The sequence below is a fragment of the Alosa sapidissima genome, chromosome 24 (assembly GCF_018492685.1).
Source record: "Alosa sapidissima isolate fAloSap1 chromosome 24, fAloSap1.pri, whole genome shotgun sequence".
Classification (NCBI taxonomy): Eukaryota; Metazoa; Chordata; class Actinopteri; order Clupeiformes; family Clupeidae; genus Alosa; species Alosa sapidissima.
The window spans coordinates 791,384-811,229 of NC_055980.1; the positions used below are offsets into that span (position 1 = coordinate 791,384).

At 39.2% G+C, this 19,846-nt stretch overlaps 2 protein-coding genes and 1 long non-coding RNA gene across 6 annotated transcripts in view; 1 reads left to right on the plus strand and 2 right to left on the minus strand.

Annotated features, from left to right (window-relative positions):
• Positions 1–19,846, minus strand: part of cpxm2 (carboxypeptidase X (M14 family), member 2) — a 250,882-nt gene that overhangs the window by 184,881 nt on the left and 46,155 nt on the right. The window lies entirely within an intron of this gene.
• LOC121700147 lies at positions 4,178–6,039 on the plus strand. The gene is made up of 3 exons (XR_006027118.1): positions 4,178–4,524; positions 5,078–5,167; positions 5,478–6,039. It is a non-coding gene; the product is annotated as an uncharacterized LOC121700147 (long non-coding RNA).
• LOC121700145 lies at positions 11,986–15,328 on the minus strand. The gene is made up of 9 exons (XM_042082921.1): positions 15,163–15,328; positions 14,291–14,377; positions 13,843–13,930; positions 13,585–13,736; positions 13,388–13,447; positions 13,011–13,220; positions 12,735–12,885; positions 12,545–12,624; positions 11,986–12,443 (listed from the first exon to the last, which is right to left on the minus strand). The coding sequence occupies exons 6-9, from the start codon at positions 13,110–13,112 to the stop codon at positions 12,114–12,116; spliced, it is 663 nt and encodes a 220-aa protein (XP_041938855.1). The 5' UTR covers positions 13,113–13,220; positions 13,388–13,447; positions 13,585–13,736; positions 13,843–13,930; positions 14,291–14,377; positions 15,163–15,328; the 3' UTR covers positions 11,986–12,113.

Here is a 19,846-nt window from a genome sequence, read left to right on the forward strand (position 1 = left end):
ATTAATGTGCTAACTACCTGGGAAGTACCTCACAACATTGCTGTCTGAAATTGTGTGCAACTGATTCAAGGGAAATTTGGTAAACTGGCAAGTTGGTGAACTAGGGTACATCAGACCTGATCATGTCACATCTGAGTCAATGGGCTACTCCAGTGCCAAAAAGACAGAACATGGTCAAGCAAATGTGCAGATGCAGATGACCTTTGCAGATGATTTCTCATCTTTTTCTACTGGGAATGTCCAACCGTTCCAGGTTACACAAATGGGTCAGCTGAATGTAGGCTAGTTTACCTCCCAGTGTTAAACTCAGTGATTACGAATACTTCCCAACTTGTATAATAAAGTGACATTCGATGTAGACTTCATAAGATATTCATGAAATATTTACAAAGGCTAAAGAGATTAAATTAATGGTATCCAGGTTACACAAATACAATGTTGGACTTTTATTTTGACAAGTTGTTGTCGTTCTGTCTTCCACATTCATGAAAGGTTTGGTATGAAGGTCTCATGAAACAGTCATGAATGCTTTATGTGCAGTTTATGACCGCTGCTATGAATGTGTTATGAACTTACCCGTCAAGTAAAGTGTTAATATTCATGCTAATATTCATATTAAAATGAATTACTATTGAATGATTGTATTCCTGTATGTATTAAGCTACATGGCAGTTTAATTTATATTAATTTAATAACATGACATGATTTAGAGGTATTAAGCTATTGTGCAGCAAAAAGGCAACTAATTTAACCTTAAAGGTCACTTTGCAAAAGGCATGAACACACAATACTCATGGCATCCGCAACAGCATGCCGACCATTAGGCCCACAAATGTGGCAAACGTTGTACCGTCGCCATCACACCTAAGGCGAACGATCAAAGCAGAAAAAGGGAAAGTGAAACTCGCGTTTGGAAGACGCACACAGAAATAATCATACAGGCCAGCAGGAGATCGGAGCTGCGAGTTCAGTCATACCCAGATGCAAACAGGAGCACCGCTCAACCAGGTAGGTTATATCTCCTGATTATTGGCAACAGGTGTGTTTGTGCGTCATAGAGTAAATCACACCTGCAGGTGATCTGGGCCTCAATAATGGACTCAGCCCTCCTCTGACAGTGTGTAGAATAGATCACTTGAAGCTGAGGGAGGTCAGCCCCAATGTTTTTGGATGCAGTCCTGACAGTCCTTGACAACAGTTTGAGATCGTGGGCAGACAGGTTCCCCAGCCAAACTGTGATGCATCCAGTCAGGATGCTCTCAATAGTGCAGCGACATAAGTTCACCAGGATTTTTTTCCCACCCCAAAGCTCTTTAGCCACCTCAGAAAGAACAGTCTCTGCTGGGCCTTCTTGAGGATACAGGTGGAGTGCAGCGACCATTAAAGGGAGTTGGTGAACTGTATGGCCAGAAACCGAAAACTGCTGACCATTTCCACTGTGAATCATTAATGCAGAATGCAGAGAAGGACGTGATTGCCACCTTTCTTCCTAAAGTCGATGACATCTCCTTAGTCTTGCTGATGTTCCGGGGGAGGTTGTTGGGGCTGCTCAGACCCAGGTCTCTGAGGTTTAACACCAGTTTTGATGGTACAACACTAGGCAGAGCTATAGTCAATGAACAGTATCCTGACATACAGTAGGTGTTATATTTGTCCAGGTGAGCTAGTATGCAAGGCAATGGAGATGGCATCATCCACAGACCTGTTGTGCTTGTAAGCAAACTGGAGTTGGTCCAGGAAAGCAGGGAGGTGTGTGTTGATCAACCAGTCTCTCCAGGCACTTCATTATCACGGAGGTTAGGGCGATGGGCCGGTAGTCATTCAGGCAAGAAACAGTACTTTTCTTGGGCACTGGTATGATTGTTGTTTTTTTGAAACACAAAGGCACTGTGCACCAGGACAGGGACAAGTTAAAGATGTCAGTGTAGACAGCTTTGTCGTTACACCCCTGGTACGAAAAGCCTTGGCCACACAGCTAAGCTATTCACACCCTGTGACATAACAACAAAAAGACGTTGCTCCCGTGCACAAAAAAACATGGCGGACATTCATTTTTTCGTCAGCAGAAAGTGAAGAATTCTGAAAGGTTTCTGTTCAGATTAAGTTTTAGATTGAAAAGTTGTGTTTTATTTTCATAATCTTCGTTCAGTAACACATACAACCGTCAGTTTGTTATAGAGGGAGAGCAGATAGCTAACAAACGTTCAGAAAAAGTCCTGTTGGCAAATTTGAGGAAAAGTCAGTAAAGGGGCTATTATAGCATAATTCACATACAGTAGTTTTTGGTTTTGCCATCAGATATCATAGGAATTGCAAGAAATAAAATATATATTTTTTTTTTTCTTTTTTTTTTTTTTTTTACACTGTATTTTTTTTTTACTTGTAAAGGTGACTGTGCTTGCCTAGTTAAAACATCTAACTGGTGCTCTTTTCTATCATTCAAATTCCAGCCATGCAGAATATGTTTGAGTCGTCCTGAAGAGTGCTATGGAGATTGCATTATTTGTAAAAAATTTAGACATGATATCCTTTATAGTGCAACAAAAAGAAACATTCTCCAGTGCATCATTACTGCATATGATGCTGAAAGGGAAGTGGACCTAGGACAAATCCTCAGCTATAAACTGATTATTGTCCCTGTACTGTAGCTATTACAGATAGCGATGGTTATTTGTGAAGTGGAAATTAGTCATCCTCACTCAAGTGCTGTCTAGCAATGTGGAATGTCCAGTACTGATCACTGCAAAAACTGCTCATTCAACACTGGTAATAGATGCTCAAGATCTAGTTATGTCTTTAGGACACCCATCTGACTGCAGCACATTTAAGAAGTATGCATGAAAGTTTGTAAGAAACTTTTGTATTGTTGTTTGGTATTTGTTATGTGGTAGCAAATGATGTTAACTATCAAAGAAATAGACCTAATGTAGGAATGCACACAGATATTGCAACAGATAATGGTGTAGGCCTATCTGATTAAGACCTGAGTGGTGGAAACGTACTTATTAAATTACATTTACAATGGGAGCAAAGAAGACTATCTTCACTTTTTTCCCTTTGCAACTGTCAAAGAAATCCCATAAAAAACGGGAAGGCCTAGGGTAGCCTACATCAAAGATTAGGCTCTTCTGCATAGCATTAAGTGATTTGCATGCAGTAATTTGAACACTGACCTTGATCTAGCCTACTTTGGCTATTTAAAGGTAATTTATTGCCAAAACACCACACAATATAAATGAGCTATAACAAACAATAAAGGACTTATTCACACAAAAACTACTATTTTACTGACTACAAAAATAATAATTATGTAGGAAGTTTAGAAGTTTAAAACCAAGAATTGACCAAAAGTGCATCAAATTCAACACAAATGACTCAATACACTTGGAGGAGGCCTGCGTCCATTCTTTTCCAGATATTTTAGGATTAGGATTTCAGTATCGAGTATCAATATATTTATGGCAGGTATTGTATTGAAGTCATAATTTTGGTATCGCTTTTAACACCTTTTGGTAACAGCTTTTAACACCATCCAACCCCTCAGACTGGGAGACAAGCTCTTGCAGATGGGTGTGGACGCTCACCTGGTAACCTGGATTACAGATTACCTGACCGAGCGACCACAGTTCGTCAGACTGAAGAACTGTCTCTCTGACACTGTGATCAGCAGTACCGGAGTGCCACAGGGAACTGTGCTCTCTCCAGTCCTGTTCACCCTGTACACATCTGACTTCTGCTACAACACCGAGTCATGCCACATGCAGAAGTTTTCTGACGATACTGCAATTGTGGGGTGTATCCGGGACGAGCAAGAGGAGGAGTACAGGAGCCTGGTGGAGGACTTCGTGCATTGGTGCAAACTCAATCACCTTCAACTCCACACTTCAAAGACCAAGGAGATGGTGGTGGATTTCCGCAGGTCTAAGCCCGCTCTGCTACCAGTCTCCATTGATGGGATCAATGTGGAGGTGGTAAGCACCTACAAGTATCTGGGTCTCCACCTGGACAATAAACTGGACTGGTCAGCCAACACTGATGCACTCTACAAGAAGGGACAGAGCAGGCTGCGTTAGAAGAAGAAAAATAATAATAATAATAAGAAGAAGCCTAGGAAGAACAGTACTATTAGGGCAAGTTTCTAGAAAGAGTATAATTAAACCATGCAAAAATATTTTTTACTGAAAGATGTTACATTTTCTGAAAATTACCAGTTCAAAGAGTACCATAGTTGAAGAATAACCCTGCAGCAATAGCATATGTCTTATATTAACGTCAATTCCAGTTTTGTTAACACGGATAGGAAGCCAAGTTGTAGCTCCGAACTTACTGACAATAGCCTAAGCATGATCAATGGCAATGTCTGACTCTGATAGGCCTGCCTATACAGATAGAGAAGAAGAGACTGTCTGACTGACTTTTGTGCAAAAAAGTGAAATAATACTGTTCATAATATTTTCCCCCTCAGGACCAGATGGCTGTGTGACATGTTTTCAGTTCTGTGCAAGGAACCACCATCACACCATGGTAAGTTATAACTTACTTGCCCTCATTTACTAGTGTCACAATGTAGCCAACGTGCCTATGTTATTATAAGATATAGTGATATTTTGTAAGCATTTATTTACCAATGAGAATAGCCTAGCCTAATGTTATCCCTTTGCATCTCTCCACAGGGATACACAAAGGCTAGGGTTAAGTGATGCTTTTGTATCAAAGAAGGGATGACACCTTAGACTTATTTTATGTGGCATTTTCAAAATGTGTTGGCTATGCAGGTCATGTGACGCCTCTTCCGAGACACAGGCTCAGTTACTTTGCCATTATTAGTTAAATCACAGTCAAGGTTTTCAAGGGTCAGCCACTCATGCATTTGCTCATTCCAGTCTATTAATGCACTAAACATTCATCTCTTACGATTTCATAGAAAGACAGAGCAGGAGGTTGCATATCAGGAGCGTGAAGGAGTGAATCTTGTATTTACATGTCACCTGTACTATAGTCTTATTTAATATATGCAGAGGATTAATATTCTGCTGATTTGTCTTCCCATTACCCCACAATCCCTCTGTCTTTCTAGGAAGATGTCAATGTCAACAGCAGAAGGAAAATTACTCTGCAGGCCCTTCCCATCTTCCTGTGGGAAGATGGATTTTTTAAGACCTAGAATGTAAGTTTTTGATTAAATTGTGTGTCCTCTTTCACGCTTTCTTCTTTTTTTACTTTGTCTTCTCTATATATCTCTATTTCTATTCAGCACTCTCTGATACTAGCTTGCAGCCAAAAGACAACAACCACAACCATCTTCCTAGCCACCAGAATAGCAATTAAATCATACTACAGTAATTCACCAAGAATGTCATATTTGGGAATTTTACCTGAACTTTTCATTCACTGGTATTTCATATTATATTAAATGCACATGTAGTGTTTTTTATTGACTACTCTACTTATTAACTAATTACTGTCATGTTCTTCAGGCAGAAGAAATTGACCTGCCAGACTTCTCGGATGCAGCTGTAGCTATTCCCACTGTCTCGGGTGATACAGACTCCCTTGTGAAGTTTGCTCCTGCTATCCATTCTATAGTTCTTGACGGAGATATTGTTGTGTGTGATATAGCAGAGTTGACAGAGACGTTAATTTTGCTATTTGGTTTAATTTATGCACTTCATCTCGATTATCCAAAGAAATTGTCCTACATATTTAATTTCATTCAAAAAATTATACTGGGTTTGGAAGACCTAAAGCGATTACCTCCTAGACTTAGCCTTAAAAATAAATTGCTGATGATGGATGAGTAAGCAGTCTGTTCTCCAAATCCCATGGTAGATACTGCCAGCATGTTAATACTCAAGCAAGCAATGGAGCTTTTCGCTTTTATTTATGTTGGCCTATTATTTTGTTATTTGAGTATTATTACCTTTGTTGAAGTGGTAAAAGGTTGTTATTTCTTTTATTTTCTGTATTAACCGCATTGCTGGGGATGCTGTTCTGTTAGAATTCTAATGGAATTCTTAAATAAATGGAATCTGCATTGAAATTGTCTTTTGAGTATTTTTTTTATTTGAATCATACAAATAAAATATTTTTGATTTTGAGGTAAATAAAGTAAACATCTATTTCTCACATTATTCTTTTTAATTTTATCCTTGTCCTTAAAGATTTTGAGCATTTAAAAAAGTCTCATTTTAAGTAGAAATTACTTAAAATATTTTTTAAAGTGCTAGATATTTGAGGTAATCAGTTTCATCAAATATTTTGAGTTCATTGGTTTACAGTGTGTACCAACGTCTCTGGAGAGAAGGCGCGCATTTTGAACAAGAAATCGGTTCTCAAACGGAAGTTTTGATTGCAACAATTACACTGTAAAAAAAATTGTAATATAACAGAATTTTACTGTTTATTTTACAGATTTTGTCTGTATTTTTAAAATACCATTTAATTTACAAAAAGAGACTGTGATTTTACATGTCAAATGTAAACTAACATGAAATCACTGTAACTGTGAAAACACACAATATTCCTGTTCTTTTACAAAAAAACCCTATTAGAAATCCATATATTTATTGTTAAAATACGTTCACAAATATATCGTAATTTCACAAATATTTGCCTGTTATTTAAGGGAATAAACTGTAAAATTCAACTTTAAAACTCTAAAAAAAGTAGAAAATCATTTAAAGTTACTGAGAAATTAAAAGCAATAACAATTTAATTAGTAATTTTACTATAATTTCTTTCTTAAGTGACTTATGTTTTCATTGAAAATAACTACAATTACTGTAATTTCCTAGATGGTAACATTTATTAACATTATAGGCTATTCATTTATATTGAAAGGACATCTAAACAGACATAGGGAAAGTGAAGGAGGCCAATACCAGGATAAAACCACATAAACTAGGCTGTATGCTTTTCATCTGTTTCCTTAACCTAGCCTACCATTTAAAAGCATTACATTCTGTCAGAACAGATCTTATGAAAGAGCATTAATATGCAACGTCTCCCTGCACACACACGTACACCAAAAAAAAAAAAACGTCTCACGGCACCTGAACCGGAACAACGTGACGACAACAACGCGACATGTCATTGGAGTACATGCTTTGAAAAGCGCGGGTCCCGTTTGGGTTGGTATACTTACAACCGGACCCGCGTCACACAGAGCAGGTTGTTTGCGCCATGCCCCTTTTGAGGGGAAAACGTTCCCTCAGAACAAGCCAGAGTGAACCGGTAGACATGTACCAACCACACAGCTAAGAACCCCTCCCTGAGTTTCTTTTGCCTACCATGTCCTCAAAAAAAATCCTGACAGAAGAAAATTATGGCTACAAGCCATAAGAAGAGAAGACCGTATGACACTTCTGGTCACTGAGTGGGGTTGTTGCACCACTTCGTACTCGGGAGACTGAAGGGACATGTTTTTATATTAATTGAATTAAGCTTTTGTAGGTATCTTTCACGGTCAACGACCGGCAAAGTGGTTATGTATTGAGTGGTCATAATGATTTGTGGTATTTTTTGTTATTATTTACTCCTGCGATTTCTGTACGAATTACGTTTATTGACCCTAATTTCCGTTGGAGTTAATGAGAGGGGTTGTTTGTTTTCCCCCCGAAAGGGGCGGGAACGTTTGTCACGAGTCAAGTTCCCGGATGTGCCGGTCTAACGTATGGGCAGAGAATGTCCTAATAAGGGACGGGCTGGTATGGGTTGGTCAACGGGATCTGTTTGAGAAGAAGAAGACACCCCATTGGCTGTTGGGAACATCAGTCTTTGACGTTACGCTAAACTAACACTAAACCGGTGTCAACCCAACAACATCGCGCGGCGGTTCCCGTTTGGTCGACTTCGAAGTGAATAGCAGCTAATGCCCGATGTCAAGGCTAGAGGAAGGACGAAGCTAGAAGGTAAGTATCAAACTTACTTAAAGCTGAGTAGCGTTGGGTTTATTTACCACCATGCCTCTGAGTTTACTCAGTCGGCACCGAATCCGCTAGCATGTCGACGTGTAAGCTAACTATGATGAAAAAAGCACGACTGGCGGCCTCGGCGTCTTCACGTTGTGTAATTATATATTGTGTACTATTTTTATTATCATTGCTAGTGTGTGATGCCAATGTAACACTCTCTTGGGCACGGAATAAATTATTTATTTTTGCCCGTTAACTTCGCTAGTTAGCTAGCTAGCTAACGTTGGCACAGTAAACTAAACGCGAATGGAACTGCTGGTTATGTTCACTAGCTAGAGAGTAGGTATAGGACTTTGGTTAAACTTTGCTGAAAGCTGAAATAACATACGTTCAGCAACTGTCTGGTAGTCTACTAGTTTTAGCAAAAATATGTTCGGATAGTTTATTCAGGGCTCCAGAGTGCGACCAATGTGCGACCAAAAATCTGCTTAGTGCGACTAATGTTTTTTCTCTTGTCGCACCAGTGCGCCTCCGTCACATTTTCAATATCTCAAATAGCCTATGTCCCCGCTATTTCTAATAGACCTACGTTAATTACTTAACTAATTCATGCAGCCTATCTTGCTATGCCCTGCGCACTCTGCCTCTCTTATTCTCCTACGCAAAGTTTCATTATTTTTTAAAAGATGTTTAGATGCTTACACTGTAGTTTTGTTTCATCAACGTTGTCACAACCAGCCACTAACGTTAGCTTACCACTTAACAGTGAGCCATTACGTTTGCATTTGTGATCTAACTGACACCGGCGGAGAGAAAGACGAACATTTGTTTAGAGCTGCAACAATGAACAATAATCGATTATTACCCCTCTTGCCTTTTCTACAGAACCCAATGTTGAGTCAGCTAACGAGGTGCAGTGGAAATGCTCTCAGTACAAAAAGGGACACTTTCTGTGTTTAAACCAAGGCGAGGCACTTGAATTCGGACAGATTGAGCTCATGCTTCTGATGCAGGACCAGCATGTGTACTTTATTGTTACACCTCATGACGTGTCTTATATGCCATCATTTGCATTATATGAAGTGAAGCAATCAAGGCAGAGCATGAAATGTTGGAAGCCTGAGCAGAAACTAGATTATTATCCTTTGCCTGTGTACAAGCTTTGTGGGACAAGAGTAATTTCACTTAAGCATAGCATTGTTGACTCAAAGTTAAAAGTTAAAATCTGACACTAATGTTTGGATATCATGGATAGGAGTTGAGGACCTGGAAGACCTGAGCTACCTGCAGGAGAGTGACTTCCTTTCTTTCCTGAGACCAATTGAAGCCAGGAAACTTCTGACTGCTCAGAAAGTCAAGTATGTGTTTCAATTTGTACCATCAACTTTGACATTAGAAAAATGTGCATAGTCAAGATATATTTATTAGGTACACCTGTTCAAATGAATGCAGTCCAATACAGAAGTTATACTATGAATTATACTTCAAAGAATCTTCTCTACATTTTTGTTGATGTTTTCAAAAAGGTGATGACTAAACTATACCTTGTTCATCATTGATTTCATAGTGGGTGTTAGTGGTGGTGTACTCTACTGCATTATATTGCGAAAGGAACATTTTGAAATGTGTCAATTGGCTACTGAGTATTTATGTTGGGTATTAATATACCCAGATTGAGCTATGTGATGTCTGTATGGTTAAGTATTACTACTATCTGTCCTTTATTAAGGCCACTGTCTTGGACAGTCCTCCAAGCAACCAGAGCAACCAACAGTTCAGAAGAGCCAGTACCTTGCATATCCTTGAAATCGTCTCCTCATTGGCTACACGGACATGTAAGTCCCGCTTGGAAGCTCATTCAGAAGCAACCCTATTGGTCCATCAACGTTGGATGACAGATTCATGGCTCGCATGCCTCATTGGCTGGGGGGGAGGTGGGGGGGCACAGTGAGCGTCCCGAATTCGGGACAGGTGCTGCCCATCGAGAGATATTATTTTATATATATATAAACAAAATGCACATACTGTACAACTGAGCACTGCTCAAGTGCTGAAATGATTAGTAAAAGGGTTCCCAAACTTTGTCAACTCAGGGCCCACTTGAAAATCTCTTTTTTTCCAGCCCACCTCTGCCCTCATTAAAGGAACACACCACCCAATGTCAGTAGTAATATATATCTGTTCTTACCTTAACTTTCACGAGTTGAGTCATACCTCTCCCGTGTCTGTACGTGCTGTACTCAAACGCTCAGGTGCACGGCGCGAATGTGTTAGCATGTTGCTATGCTAGCGGGCTCAGACGTAGCCATAGAGGGAGGAAGATAGCAGTAATCAAAAACATATACGTTTTCCCTACTTAAATTCAGTTGCACGAGTAGTTGATAAAAAATGTGTAAGGTCACACAACATGAAACGTGGCGATTTTCCAAGCGAATAAACAAAGAGAACTACAATGTGTGGCGCAATAGCACTTGGGAGTACTTCGACCTAGTACTTCTCTCCACCACGTTACATTGTAGTTCTCCTGTTTATAGTTAAGGTAAGAACATATTTTACTACTGACATTAGGTGGCGTGTTCCTTTAACAGTACAGAGGCCTAATAATGCGATTTCAGTGCACTTTTTTTAAATTGTAATAATTAAAGATAAAAAATTCAGTGCTTTACCTTCAGCGTACATTCACAGCAGGGAAGCCTGACCGCCTGTTGCGCATGAACACTCATGCTAGGAGTCACTCAGACCAGACAGGATCCAGCACTGCCACTGAGGGGGCCCCACTAGGAGGTGGAGTTGGGTCGCGGAGAAAAGCAGCATGGAGCTGCCGAGATGGACCTGAAGGGACATTACTGAAGATGGTGCTGGCTCCTGCCCGGTCTAGGAGACTTGTCTTGCAGTCGGCAGGCAGATCTCCGGTCAGGCTTTTCTGCTATGCATGTAGGCTGAAAGTAAAGCACCTGCGCTTCCACAAATCTTCCAAGCAATTCCTGTATTTATCCAAATAGCACATAACAAAATAATATCAAAAACCTCATTTTAATGTTCTGATTTTATTGTAAGAGGAAAAACAACCTTGTTTTCTCTTTTGTGTATGAAAACATTAAATTACAGTACAATCCACAGTGACTAAAGTTTTTTTTTTTTTTTTCATTTGACAGGTGCCTCTTCAAGATAAATCCGGACAAGGGATCAAAAGTGGAGCGGAACGCCACCAAAAGAAAACTTGCAGTCAGTCCAAAGGTTCTCACACTGATCACCAGAATTGCAGACTAGGAGTGGAGGGAATAAAAAGTGCTCACAAGTTATGGATACTTTGTCCAAGTTACAGACTGTTGTGGATTAATATCCAGTGAGGTTTCATGTAAGCTATTATGTAGCGTTATCAATTTTGTGGATTACTTGGCCAAGTTATGGATGCCTTGGATAGAGTATGGATTCATTTCCAGTGAGGTTTGACAAAGTTTGTCATCAATGTTTTGGATGTATGGTTAATTGATCCAGGTTATGGAAACCTTGGATAGAGTATGGATTAATTTCCAGTGAGGTTTAATGTAAGTTTGTAATCCATGTATGGTGACTACACTCTAAGAAAAAAAGGTTCCAAATGGAACCTAAAAAGGTTCCATCCTTTGATACAAATAAGGCACCCTAAATGGTTCCAAATGGAACCTTTTAAAAAGGTTCTATATGATGAACCATCAGGGGTGCCATTATTTTACATTCTAATGGTTCTAAATGGAACCATAACTACCAGGTGTGTTTTATTACTACTAGGCCTACTACTACTTATTATTATTACTATTATTATTAGTAGTAGTATTACTTTTATTAATTCATTATTATTCATATTCATTCATTGTGCTAATTAATGAGAAGTAGCGTATAATGTGTACGAAATGTTAAATACAAATAGACAACAATCAAAAATTGACATCAGTCAATTATCATTCAAATACTGTATTCAGTATTTCTACATTAATTTACATATTCATTGCTTTAGCATATCTTTTATATTACTCGCAAAAAAACGTGTGTCATAAGACACTCAAAACAACAATAGATACATATTTACATTAATTTACATATTCATTGCTTAAACATATCTTCTGTTACTTGCATAAAAAATGTGTCATAAATACACTCAAAACAGCAATAGTTACATTTTTACAAATTAATACATTTCAAATGATTATAAAACACACTTTATGATAACATTTTTTCCACACGCAACACTGGAGTGGAGGGCTTAGACATAGACAGGTTAAGGCGTCTGTCAAAGAATAGTAATGTGTGGTGGGCCTCTTTTGGGTACTGAACATCAAAAAGAAAATATAAACAAAAAATACAGATAAGGCCTAAGGAGGCATCAATGTCAGGGGAGGGGCCAATGACAAATTCGCATTGGAGGGCATGTGGCACATCCATCTCTCCACTTGCTATTGTGATGCCATCCATCTTTATGGATGCTCTCCTGGCAAGGAGGGGAGTATCACCACCCTGGAAGATGATGGTTGGAAACACGCTCAGTGGTTCCTATGCAAATGAGAAATGTACAAGGGATCTCCTGTAAGAGTCTATGATGTGAATTGACAACATAAAGCAATGTTAATTGTAATGTTAAAAACATCAAATACCTCGTCTAAACAATACAGAAACTTGGCATCCTCCTTAAAAAGGGCAGGCAAAATTAGGACAGCAGCACTTTTTTGAAGGTCTGAAATGTCAAAAGAAACAAAGAATGATTTCATTAAAACATATTTTAATGATCTTATTATTATTAAATAATTGAAGGGTGCAAGGGAAAAGAAGAAGCTGCTGACTTACCATCTGTGTTAGTATCTCGTAGGCTTGACAGGCTCTCCCTCTGACTCCCACTGTCAGCCACTCTGATGACGTTAGGGGTCAATATACCGAGGGTGTTATGCAGGCTTAGCTTTAAGTCCAGTCCAAACCGCAACTTCATTTCATGATGCATCTACAAATAAACAAACAAAACAAAACAGAGGAAATTGTAGTTACCAATAAATGGTTATAGAACTTACTACTGAACAGCACTGAACTCACATTACAGTAATACTACTATAAGACTTTGCTACTCACCAGCTCTGGCACCCAAAGAAATTGGAACATCTCCATCACCTCCTCAGTTGGTTTTCCCATTTGCTCTACCCTCTTATAGACAGTTTGCCTCATCCTGTCCATTATATGACTAATATCTGGCTGACGACGGCACAACTAATTGTTTATGGCGTTTATATGCTCTTGAAAGCTGTGGTAGTCCTCCCCAACTGCTTCAAGGTCCAACATAATCTGAAAAAAAAAAAAAGACATTCAGAGAATGCAAAACGTATGTGAGCAATGATAATATAAATTTTCTCAAGCCAGATAGTCTTTCATTCAATCAGAAATAAATAAATAATGTAGCCGGACCTAACTGCTGTATGATTCAACATTTCATTCACAAACATATTACAAACCTCTTGTGTTGGCTCGTAATCAGAAGACATCTGGACCCCCACTCTGTACTTTTTTGCTCTCTGAAATTAGCAAAGAGAAATGTGTAATATTAAGATATCTGTACTGACAAACAGTGGCTACTGTGACTAGCTAGCATATAGACATGCAGACAAGAAAACAAACGGGCTAAAGACAAGCAAGAATGTAAAAATGGCACCTGATGTCCAGGTGGGTCCTCCAGAGGCACATGGCCACAATTCTTTGTCTTCTGACACCAAACTTTCTCTTAATCTCCTGCACCGTCGTCAAGTTTATCAAAGGAGACCTTTCCTTTTTGAACTTATTCTTAATACACTCCAGCAGGGTCTCCTTTGAGTAAAGACATGAATTATGAGACTCAGACAGAGTCAGAGTAGTATAGGAATTCAATTGAGGAATAATGTTTTCCATAACAAAACGTTAAAAAATAACATACATAACCAGATTAGCTGTGGTCATTAAGAAATGGATATCTAGTGATCAGACACCACAGGACATCAGTGTATTTTTTATGGTTTGGGTACCTGAAAGAACAATCATTGGAATTAGAATTGTCCTACTTATGGTTTTAGTAGCAGAGGAGATGTCAAGTCAAGTCAAGTCGGCTTTTATTGTCAATTTCTTTACATGCACTGGTCATACAAAGAATTGAAATTTCGTTTCTTACTTTCCCATGCAGACATAGACATGCTTTAAATACAGACATAGACATACTATGGACATAGCCATAGACAATACACATTAAATTAAAGTGCAAAGAGATGCTGAGCGTTATTAAACAATAGGCAGGAAAAAAATAACAAAAGTCTATAGGTAGAAAAAAACAACATGTGGTCCTAAAAACCTTCATGAAAAAAATTATTGAATTAATGAAGTATACTCACTGAACCAACGATGATTTGCGTAACTTTTCCACCTCTCAAAAACAAGATTGTGTTTCAGACATCTTCATCATTGACAGACATCTTCATCTAAAATGAAAAATAAGACATAGACATTAAGTACATATTGTAGTGAGTTCCATCCTCTTTTAGATGCCTGTATTGTCTTACAGACACCAGAGCCGTAGCGTTAGCTATACAGATGTACTAAATACATTGTAATTTGCAATGAGCCCAGCATGATACAAGAACGAGGTTCAACTGATCTGTATGTGTTTCAGAAGTCTGTTATAGCACTATTGGCTACTGTTAGCTATCCTAACTTGTTGGCTGGGTTCCCTGTAATTGAACTAAACAGTCTGCTAATGAAGTATTAGTTATTGCCAAATCATTTGCATCGTATGTTAGCTGACGTTAGTAGTTGATTACTCTGCTTTGCTTCTAATGCTATGTTCACTAACTAGCGACAGCTAGCGCTAGCAGGCTAGCTGTAGATAGCTTTAACTCAATAGGGGAGAGGGAGGATATTGAACAGTAGCTAGTGTCGTTCTACACAAGCTCGAAATCATATAATCGATAGTTGATTTTATTGCCAGGCTGACAAGAAAGTACAAAACTTATCTTAATGATGGATCCAGTAACGTTAGGGTGAATCAATGTCTATGATAGCTAGCTGCTGCTAACATTCAACGAACCTCTAACGTTACAATTTACTACTTCTGACAGCTGACAGTCATGTGTTATCGCCCACCAACGTTTACGGGGAACGCTTCTTGCTTTTGCTTAAAAAAGTATCACTTAATGTTTCGATTTGCAGGCCACACGGGCAATGATTATGAATGGGGGAAAAGCAGAAAAAACTTTGTGCCACTTACCGTTAAATCCACTGCAGCAGAGTGAGCGTCTCCGGGAAAGGGTTCCATAAACGGTCGTTTAAGTTCAAATAATCCTCGCGAGTAAGAAATAGCACCCTTTTCAGGCAAAAGGTTCTATTTCCTTGGCAAAGAACCCCAATGGTTCTATTTAGCACCCACAAGAACCCTTTTTTCTAAGAGTGTATGGTGACCAAGTTATTTATTACTTTTTTTTGTTTGCAAATTATTGTTGTATACTGTTACTTTACATCTAATATAAAGTAATATACAGCCTTTTTACATAAAATAATGCCATTAAAACCAACTAATAGCGCATTTCTCTAAATTTAAGCATTATTATTCATATTACAATGTTAATTTACCATCTTTATGGGTAATTTCATTGTTTTAAAACAAAATGTTTAAGTAAATGTTAAAAACAAATGTAAAATAACTAAATATGCATTTGATGTGATCTAAAAATAAAAGTAAATTATTGCAATTGTAAACCCAAGACAATGTTTTTCAACATTTTTTTACATGTTTTAAAAGATGAATCACATTATTTTATGTCCATTTACTGTTATATTACATCAAATATAAATTATTATACAACCTTTTTCCATTAAAAACCAGCTAAGAACAGCACATTTCTTTAAATTTAAGCAGTATTATTCGTAATAAAACATTTATTTACCATATTTATAGGTAATTTCATTGTTTTAAAATGTGACTGTTTCTAAATAAACATTAAAAACAACATGAAAATAAGGCAAAATCTTGTTAAAATTACAACTACAAACTGTATTTTAATTATGGAAAATAGCCGTATTTTTATGAGAAAGTAATTATCTGTTATTTTACAGTATTTTTCTGGCACCCCAGCTGCCAGAAAATTACCGTTTTTTTACAATTTTTTTTTTACAGTGTAGCTAGTTCAGGCACCAGGGTGTAAATAGCATACATTACTATATACACCAGGGTACAAATAGCATCCACGTCTAACTATACATTGATGCAAACAGCATACCTTATTCAGAGTGTCTATTACACGGCTGAGCTATTCACACCCTGTTAGGTAACAACAAAAAACATGTTGCTTGTTGTTGTTCACTGAACCAAGATTATGAAAATAAAACACAACTTTGCAATCTAAAACTTAATCTGAACAGATATTAGTGTCGAAACCTTTCAGAATATTTCACTTTCTGCTGACGAAAAAACGAATGTCCACCATGTTTTTTTGTGTACGTGAGCAACATCTTTTTGTTGTTATGTCACAGGGTGTGAATAGCTCAGCTGTGTGGCCAAGGCTATTTGTACCAGGGGTGTATAAATAGACACTCCGTTTTTATTATTACATTGTGTGATCCATATGCCAGAATAAATGCACAGGGGTGCAAATAACATACACTGATATTTGTACCAGACGGAGTATTAATAGAACACATTGCTGTGTGCACCGGGGTACGAATATAATTCACTTCTAATTGCACCAGGGTACGAATAGCACACACTGCTAATTGTACCAGGGGTGCAAATAGCCTTACCCGTCTTTTAATTTACTAGCTTATATCGTGTGTTCACATGCTAGGAGAAAAGGATTGTTCTCCAAGCAGTGCGTTCACGCACAATGAGTCTTCCGACCTAAACCACATGCAGTATGAGAAAAGTTGTTCTCTTGTCTAAGCAGTGCATTTGCGCACAGTTGGTCTTTCTGTTCCTCCAGCCTAAACGGCGTGCTCACATACAGGATGAGAAAAGTTGTTCTCCTGTCTAAGCAGGGCGTTTGTGCACAGTGAGTCTTTCTGTTAATATAAGCAACGGTAGGCACAGTAAACCTTTTTGGTCCTGCAGCCTAAAAAAGAAAAGAAAAAAACAGGATACACGAGATACAGCAGGAATAAGAAAGCAGTGTGTTCGTGCACAGTAAGTATTTTCTGTTTAAAGTTCGTCACTGTCCGAGCAGTGTGTACAGTAAGTCTCTCAGTTTGCTGGTCTATACGGCATGTTCTCGCCGCGTACAGTGAGTCATTCAGCCTAAATGTCATGTTCACATGCAGTAGGAGAAGTTTGTTCTCCAGTTTAAACAGTGTGTTCGTGCACAGTGAGTCTTTTCGGCTCTGCCGGCCTAAACGCGTGTTCACATGTGGTGGGAGAAGATTCACTACGTTTTCCAGAGTTGGGGCCCAAGCACTGGAGGTGCAAAGCCCTTTTGTTTCAGTTAAATAACTATCTCCCTTAACTGCTGTTATCAACTGGTGAGATTGTTGCTATATTCCCCTCGCACATCCGTGTGCAGGAGTGGATGTCTATTGCCCCTTTGTATGTTCACATACAAGAGTGGAGGTGTGTGATGTAATTGACTGTTCACATTTTTCTGTTAAGGGTCTATACCCCCCATTGACACTGTGCGCAGCTGTTAAACTAGTGACTATGTTCCTCTCATATGTTCACGTGTAGAAGTGGATGTTGTATTTCTCCCGTGTATGTACACATACATGAGTGGTGAGTTTATGTAAATTTGAGTTTACAATCTTTTAAAATGGTTCATTTTAACATTGGATTAGCCGGAATGATGAGGTGCAAGACATTCTGGTGTTCATCCAAACGCCATTGTTAGCTGTAATCAATGCAACAGGAAATAACTCTGGAATTTAAACACACAAGAAGTCTAATGATTGCTTGACATAAGTCACATGATGACAAAGTTACGTGGCTGCTTGGAGGTAAACCATGTGGGATTAAGTTTACATTATTTTAATGTAAGACCTAATCTCCCATAACCTCTGTGCGCAGCAGGTGGGATTGTCTGTCCTTGTGGGCCAGTGGCTCAGTGTCAAATCACTGTGTGCAGCTGGGCTAGGTTATGGCTGGAACTATTCACAGCAATAGTGCAGTGGTGCAGTGGCCTGGCTAGTCTGTTTTGATCGTCTTTACAAGTAAACAAAGTCAATCCAACAGTAGCCTACTAAGAAAAGCGCTATATGCATGTCTTCAGATTTATATTCCAAGTTCAAAATTTCATAGCCTGTCTAAATCATTCTTAGCTGTTTGGGGGAATTTTGTGATGAACATGTGAACTTGGGAGTAGCCTATAAATCTTACCAGCCTACGTTTCGTAAATTTGGCGTAGCTCCCAAGTAGGCTACTGAACAGTTAGAGTAGGCTAAATAAGCATATCTAGGCCTAAATATGTAGGGAAAAAAATATTCCGCCCATCTCAGGGTTAAAACTTGCTGTAACGGAGCCCATAAGTATTGCCAAGATATCCTCCACATACGCCAATTCCAGCAGAGTTGGGAATTGTTCTTTTCATGGTGTCATGGCCTGGAGTTAGATCTAGTGACATATCCAATGCTTGGTGCTTGATGAACCCCAAGTCAGTTAACCATGTCAGTGAACTGGAGCCATTTTGCCCTGAACCAGCTTGCCAAGCTGAAGGGGCTCTTAATGCTCTATGCCCAGTCAGGGCATTGGGAGCTTGTGTTGATCACACGTGGCTGCTGTGACAGGCGCACACACACAGCTTTCGGTGCTATAGGGGTGTCTACACACCATTTGACCCACCAATTGGAGAATTTTTTTTAGGCCTTTTCTGGGCAGTGTTTCCCAAACTCTTAAAGCCTGGCGGCTCATTCCACACGGGCACCATTGAAAGGGATTGCTCTTGGTGGCATGTGCAGCGGCATCCTGGAGTACTCCATGGATCTCTGCCAGACTTTATAGAGTCTATGTGACATCAGCCACTATCAGCTCCACTGGTATGTTGATTGCCGACCTGACTGGTGATGAGTAGTCTTCTGTCCTCGCGACACTGTTGGGGCTAGTCATTCAAGGTGTAGACCATGGTGACGGTCTGAGGGAGGTCGAAATAGATTGTCCATAAGACATAAGATATGTCCATAACTATGGATCAGCCTCACACATGACAGTCACATGAGTATAAGTATATATACTTTTTTGATCCCGTGAGGGAAATTTGGTCTCTGCATTTAACCCAATCGGTGAATTAGTGAAACACAAACAGCACACAGTGAACACACAGTGAGGTGAAGCACACACTAATCCCGGCGCAGTGAGCTGCCTGCTTCAACGGCGGCGCTCGGGGAGCAGTGAGGGGTTAGGTGCCTTGCTCAAGGGCACTTCAGCCGCGGCCCAATGGTCGGGGCTCGAACCGGCAACCCTCCGGTTACAAGTCCAGAGTGCTAACCAGTGGGCCATGGCTGCCCCACAAATGACATTGTTGATATATAATAGTCTCGAGTAGGTAGAATGATGGCATCATTCAAGGTGTAGACCGTGGTGACCGTGGTGGTCTCACAGATCCATAGTCAGTGCCGGTTCAGACCTCCACGGGGCCCTAAGCAAAATCCTGCTAAGGGGCCCTCCTACCTGAACTCTGAGTGCCAAAATGCAACTGTTTTTTTTACAGTATCATCTGACACCTCAGTGCTCCCAATACAATCATCCCATCCCATTTTGGATGTCTATGGAAGTTACCAAATATAGTGATTTTCCCTATGTAAGCACCTGTAAAAGCTGACAATTTAATAACCTGTACTGTATTTACTCCATGTACCAGAATGCTTTGTAACTTACTTACTACTGTGATTTACTACATTCTGTGTGTGAACCAATCAAATGTCTTTGTTTGTTTTGCTTTTATTTGAATTGTTTAAGCAGCCAATGATTATTTGTTATT